Here is a 7350-nt window from a genome sequence, read left to right as displayed (position 1 = left end):
GTCTCTAGTATTAGGGAGATTGTAAGCTTGTGATTGCAAGCTTTTATAGTGTCTTCTCAGACAGCGTTTAGATTGCTCTGAGTACAAAATAGTTTTCTCTAAAAAAAAACTGACCCTTTACAATGAGACCCCCGGCCTTATTTATGGAGGCAGGGATCATTAATGTTAATCATAAACAATTAATACACACTTTCCATAATTGGGGGATTAACACACTTCAATGCATTGGGCTGCATTGAATAGAGACCACGGCCCAGGCGAGATTTGTGGGGCCCACTGCAGAAAGGTAACCACTTTATGGGGAACATGCCCCTGGGATTGTCAGGGCATGCTATACGTACTTCTGTCTCAAGCGGCATAGTGGGTGTGCGAATTTTCGAGTCATACACTCGACCACATTATTGACATATCGCCCACAAAAGTTGTTAGACAATCCCTTGACTCTAAGAACCTGCACCCATTGACACGTTGCTCCACCTCCTAGGTCTGAGAACCAGAACCTCGGGCCTGGGAGGCGAACGAGATACGAAACTCCTTGCCTTAACTGTCCGAGCTGGAGAATCTCCGTCTCCGAGACCGAATATCAACGAGTAACTCACTAAGGCACCTACTGTCCTCTTCGAAAAAAACCTAATCTAGGATGACCTTTTCTCCGACTACAGGCCTCGGGTAGTAACATGCCCCGAAGATATCCACACACATTGCAGCCAGCCACTGGGGATTGCCACGTGTCGATGGTGAAAAAATACAGACAACAATTACATTCATTGAGAAATTTGTTTTTATAGTGTTAAAAAAAAACACCACCAATTTTTACGTAAATAAAGAGAAAATATTATTTTGGCCATTGTATTTTTCTCGAATACGCGGTCGGCCCCTATATTTGTTAAATGATAATTCAGACCTTGTGTTTTACAAAATGGATCATAATAGTACTCTAGACCCGATTTTGTTCAAAATATTTTTAATTATAAGATCAATTCTCGAGTTGGTAGTATGCGATGAGTTCAGAGAAGTAGAGAAAGTGGCTGAGGAACTGAGAATGAAAGATTATATTTGAATGTTTTTTACCAAAATTATGTATAAGGTACTATTTTGATCAATTTTGTAAAATACAGTATCCGAATTATCATTTAACAAAACATAAAAATGATTGCGTATGTAAGAAAAATACACGGGCTAAGCTGGTATTTTCCCTTAAATAAAAAAAAAAGAAATAGTCAATTTCTATCCATCTTAAGAAGAGAATAAAATTGTTTACTTAATTAAAAAGTTTGGGCATTAAAATAAATACAGTTTGTTCAGGGAAAAAAATAAAGAAGAGTTGTTACTAACGCAAGCAGTGTCATTGTGGCGGTGCTTCATTTTGAATATTTGTGTTATGTATAAAAGGGATCTTTGAAGTTTGAATGAGATTCCAGAGATGGAAGAAGAGCTAGAGAGGGAGAAGAAGACCTTTTCCTCTGCAACTACCTAACGATCTATATTTCAGATCTATTCTCTTTCTTTCTCTCCAAATGCTTTTAAAATCTCTCAACTCCTTTACCATCATATCCATGTTTGGCTTCGCATTCTTTATCCTCTTCTTCTCGGGCTTTCTCGAATTCCCATCTCTATCCACCACCATCAAACCCATCAGGGATCCAACTCTTTCACTAACCAAATCTACGCCACACCCATTTACCGATTTGGTCACTGCTTTCAAGGAATGGGATTCTCTCGTGGGTTGTCCCCGCTTCCGGGAGAACCGCAAAGTTTCGATTCAAATAGCAAATAAGTCTTCTTCCGTGCAAGATTCTGATGCTGAACCTGAGTGTGGAGAGCTGAAGATGGACCATGTCAGCGTTTTGGTCAAAGGGTGGACTTGGATTCCTGATAATTTAGATAATTTGTATTCGTGTTCTTGCGGGTTGAGCTGTTTGTGGACTAAGTCCTCTGTTCTTGCTGATAAGCCTGACGCGTTGTTGTTTGAGACCACCACGCCTCCGCTTAAGGTAACTTTTCTTCATTTTTTTTTAAATAATCACCTATTATTTCTTATGGGATAATCAATTAATAGACTTCGAGTTGAGGAAAGATCCGAGCTTGAGTTGAAGACTATATTTCAAATGAAACATATAAGAGAAACAATAAGAACATAATTGAGATCTACATTGTTTTAATTAAATCTTCAGTGATCTAAGATTTGGAAAGTGTAGCAGAACACATCTAATTCTTAGTGTGCTAAAATTAGCAGCATTTCCCTAAGGTGAAGTATACAAAAATGAGTCAAATGACCAAAAGATAGAATGTATAACTCAATTGAGATGGGAAAGGACAAAGGCTTGGGAAACTCTTGGTTCTTTCTCTTATGTGATATATTCCCATTGGAACAATTCCACCAAGTAGACCGACGATGTGCTTTGTATTCTCCATATGGATATAATACCAACATTTGATCCGATTGAATCTTTTCCAGTCCATGGCTCCAATTTAGAATTTGTAGCCTGTTGGTTCATTCTTCTTGAGTATGCAAGATTTTAGAGTATCTAGCTAAAACTAAACATATATAGTTATTTACAGACTTTAAGGAACATCCGTAGTTGGAGGTTTTTATTTAGGGGAACAAAAAAAGCATTTTACTGGTCAAAATAAATAATTGCGATTCTGGCTTTCTTAAATATGTAAGTTAGCCATGGGGTTTTGTTGGGGGTTATTAGATGATCTGCTCTAAAATAGTTAGGAGCATGATGCTAAGCACATGAAAGGTAAGTGATGATGAACTCAAGGTTTGTTAAAACTTAGATACTAAATGGAAAATTAATTTTTTTTTAAAAAAAATTGATAAACCAAGCACACTATGGAGTTGTAAGCTCTATACATTAAAGGTAGGAATGATGTCACTGTTTCATAGTTAAGAACAAGTATTTTATTTATTTATTTTTCTTAAGTGGAGCACAGTATCTTATTACTTTTGTTCATCTCCTCCTTGTGTATCTGTTTGTTGCAACTTAACAGTCTCTTCTTTATTTTTGTACATTCTTCGAAAGCAATTTTTACTGAATTAAAATCTTTAGCATCAAGAGTAAGGCTTTCTTTCCCCCTTCTTCGGTTCAAATTATTAAATTTAGTCTAAGGAAGTGCTGTCAACAAGTTTTAGAGTATGTTCTTCAGATCTACTATACAGACGTGTTTTCATCTTTTAAATGATATCAGCCCTTATGTATATATATATATGTATGTATATATATATATATTATTTTGATCAAGATCAGCCCTTAAATAATAAGTATGTCATGATTGGTTTCTCAACCCTCAACCTTTAAACCATGACTTTCAGGTCTGGCCAGCCAAAGTTCTATTTTGGTGATGTGAAATTGTATCTTGTGGAGAATTGGAATCTACATGCTGTGGAAAGTCCCCAGTTAGATATTTGGTTCATGGATTTCAGTCTTTTAGGTATTGTTTTGTTGGAGGTAATGAAAACAAAAGAATTGGAGTGGAAAAAGAAATGGATCGGAACAAAATTTAATATTTTTTTAATTATGCATTGGGAAGACCTTTTCTCTCATTTTTGGGAGGAATAACTATTCCACCATTTAGGTTAAAAAGAATGGTGGAAAGTCGTCCCATTAGAATAACATTCTAATACTTTAGATTGTAACCAAACAGACCAATAGAATGAAAATGAATTCATTTCTATTCCATTCTTTTTCCCCCAACCAGACAGAAGCCATTAGGGATTTTATAAATGCATAGTGTTGGAATTTCACAAAAATCCCATCGAAAACTTGATACTTTATATATTATTTTTGTTACTCGTATTTTTCGAGTAGACAAACACGTACGATTGCTTATAAAACACATGATCTCCTTGACACGTGTCAAGTCCTGATGCCTAGCAAGGAGCTAATCAGCGTGAACTACACTTGACCAACTCTAACTTCACGAACCAATAGAGGAATCTCCGAGGACCGTCAAGAATCTCGAGTGCCACATCCTCAAAGAAGTCCAAGAGATGGGGTCCGAGCAAGAGGTTCCCTTCTTAGGAACCATCTGCATCCTTCGAGGAGCACTTACCCAAGTGTTCACTTGTGAGAGGCGGGGACCACTTTGACGCACGTACCCATCTACCTCTGACATAAGTGGTGGTTACCTGGGAACGTGGATGTCCCCTTCGTACAACCAACAAAGAAGGATGTCAGAAGGTCAGAATTACCTTTGGGAATAGGTGGTGCGTCGCTTGACACTGACACCTCTATCCCAAACGTGGTTGTATGCACGTGGACTTGGAAGTCTCCAAGGAGCTACTCGCAAGGAGGAGTTTACTTGGTGGACAAGTCTAGGCCTCCTCACAGGCCACCTTAAACACACTTTACACATTTGTCTTGCTGTAATTTGGGATTAACCCAGTAATTATATTTCCCATCTACTAAACCACGATTTAAGGGTATTAATCTCCCCAAGCTGTCTATAAATAGGGCTGGGAACTTATGGTAAAGAAGAAGCCAACTTGTGCATGCTTAAACACGACCAAATTGCAAAGAGAACTTGAACCTGTGCAAATTCTTCAGTTAATACAATTGACTTCTGAGCTAGGCTTAATTAATAAGTTGAACCACGTAAAATCTCGACTATTGTTTTCTTTTTCTAGTTCTTCTATGTTTTTTTGTCATTGACGAAATCTCGCATCAATAATCTTCAATCTATGGACTATTGTGCATTTATGGAAGCTCTGGAGCTGTTATTTGGATTACAAATTCTTTTCGTGATAGTTGGTAGATGTAACCGTGTAAATAATGGTTCAATGGGACAAGTGGTAGCAATGAAATACTCGAGAAATTGAAACATGGTTTTTAAGTATTTTATGTTTAGTGCTAGTTTTCTGTTAAAACATATATATATATATATATATATATTCTTTTCAACTAATAAATATCAAATTACATTTATGTGCACAATCGCACACACACTCAGACACTTACTGGATCCTTTAGTAATTTATTGTTTATTTTTGCTTTGAACCTTTAAATGTAATTTTTTTTCAGCATTAGCTGAAATATGCTGGCTTCACTTCTGTATTGCTGGTTTTAAATTGCAGATTGTCCTAAACCCTGCTTAGGGGTTGCTAGTGCTACCCATAGTTCATATGAACGTTTATGTATTTGATAATAAGTGTTGGAAATTGTTTGTTTTCTTTGGTATTACTTATGTTTTTTCAACTCAGCTAATTCAGAACTTGAAAAACTAACTTGTAAAATCATGATTTCCACATCAAGAAATACCAAGGAATTTCAAACCATTCAACTTGGATGTTTCAGCAAGTATAGTTTGTTGGGTACTGTACTGTTCATAGACCCGAAAGAGTATGGGTGGCATAGTAGCCTGAAATATGTTTCACTTAAAATTAAGCCTACTTGCTACCTTTCAGAAACCATAACTTTGACAAATCCAAACGTTAGGATGATCATTTCTGAAGAATATTGACACATACTGATATCAGCTCAAAATACATACCCCGTCTAATTTTGATTTATTTACATGCATTGCGACATACTAGTTACTACTATATAAATTCACTAATACAAATGAATATATATTGCAGTGTGATCCTAGACTCCTAGTACATCTCCCTATCTTAGTTAACTACCTTGTATGTTTCTTGCTAACCTACTTCACGACTCTTATTTTATTTAATTCAGAGACGTACTGGTGATCCTCTTCGTGTATACATGGAGCTTGAGGCTGGCAGGAAACGGTCTGGTGTGGAGGATTTATTTGTCAGCTATCATGCCAAAGATGATGTGCAGTCCACTTATGCTGGTGGACTCTTTCACAACGGCCGAAATTATCATGTCTCTTCTCGCAAGGATAATGTAAGAACTTGGCTCTTCTTCCTGTATGCTTGTTGCTATGTCATATACTGTTCTCCTTTAATATTTGATTCTGCAAAACTTGCCAAGAGATAATGTAGCAGTTGTAACTCAATGATGTTATTTCTGAAGGATACACTTGTTTACTGGTCGTCATCACGTTGTCTTCCTCAAAGAAACAAGCTGGCCAAGAAACTTCTCAGCTTGCTGCCTCACCATTCATTTGGTAAGTGCTTGAACAATGTTGGTGGTCTAGACAGGGCCCTTTCATTTTACCCCGAGTGCACCAACGACGCTAATGTCACCCCAAAGTGGTGGGATCACTTACATTGTGCCATGTCCCATTACAAGTTTGTTCTTGCAATCGAGAATACGATGACAGAAAGTTATGTTACAGAGAAGCTATTCTACGCCTTAGATTCGGGTTCAGTTCCTATCTATTTTGGGGCCCCAAATGTCTTGGACTTTGTCCCTCCAAATTCAATCATTGATGGGAGTAAGTTCAGCTCGTTGGAGGAATTGGCTTCTTATGTGAGAAACCTTGCCAATGACCCGATAGCCTATGCCCAATACCATGCGTGGAGAAGATGTGGGGTTTTAGGTAACTATGGAAAAACTCGTGCCGTGAGCCTCGACACCTTACCGTGCCGATTGTGCCATGCTGTAAGCAGAAAAGGTGGGAGAAATGCTTGAGCCATTTAATGCTGTGGTTTTGGTTTTTTGGGGCGGTATTTTTTTGTGATGATATTTAAAGTGGTTTTAGAGTTTAGGATAAAAAATGGTAATTAAAGATAGGAATACAAACCGGTTATAGAGTTGAGATACTTCCACTTAACCCTGTTTCTCTTTGGTCTTAGGCTACCAGGGTTGAAGATACTTGTATCTTTTTCTTAAAAAAAAAAAGAAAAAAAAAACTTGAACTTAGACCCTTCACAATGGGTGGAAATGATTGCCATGCCCATTAGGCTACACGTCATTACAAATATTTATTAGTTTTGAATTTGTAGTTATTGCGAATTTGAAAGAGTTGTAATTTATAAAACTTCTAAGGGGAATATTACTATTTATTTATGGAATTAATTTACAATTGCAAACAAATTCATCAAGTGAATGCAGTTCTAAGTTTCATAATTCTTGTAACGATAATTTTATAATCCTTTCTAATGGCAAGTCAATCTTCCCTGAACCTGATGCATATCGTACAATTGGGAATGATTCCCATTATCACCTTCTTCTGAAATGAGGAACCTAATTTAATGTAAATTATTCCCTCTATGATGTTTATAATAAAAATTTTAAAAAAACGGTAAAGATGAAAAATTATTCCTTTAATATTCAATAATTATGAATTTTTAAGCTTTAAGCATCTAAAGTTTCATAATTAACTTTAGAAAAATTACAGTAAATGACTCAAAACAATGACATCAATAAGTTAATGTCTTCATTTATAAGTTTTGTTGGTATATTATTTTTCAACTTACTATATGTATTTTGTAGT

The 7350-nt window shown here is 36.4% G+C and overlaps 1 protein-coding gene across 1 annotated transcript; it reads left to right on the top strand.

Moving 5' to 3' along the window:
- Positions 1-1335: 1335 nt before the first annotated feature.
- On the top strand, positions 1336-6963 carry LOC133803301 (alpha-(1,4)-fucosyltransferase-like). The gene is made up of 3 exons (XM_062241295.1): positions 1336-1994; positions 5682-5855; positions 5985-6963. The coding sequence occupies exons 1-3, from the start codon at positions 1518-1520 to the stop codon at positions 6543-6545; spliced, it is 1212 nt and encodes a 403-aa protein (XP_062097279.1). The 5' UTR covers positions 1336-1517; the 3' UTR covers positions 6546-6963.
- The last annotated feature ends 387 nt before the right edge of the window (positions 6964-7350 follow it).

This window comes from Humulus lupulus, chromosome X, assembly GCF_963169125.1.
Source record: "Humulus lupulus chromosome X, drHumLupu1.1, whole genome shotgun sequence".
Classification (NCBI taxonomy): Eukaryota; Viridiplantae; Streptophyta; class Magnoliopsida; order Rosales; family Cannabaceae; genus Humulus; species Humulus lupulus.
The sequence above is the reverse complement of the archived record's forward strand: the minus strand, read 5'-3'. Positions and strand labels throughout refer to the sequence as shown.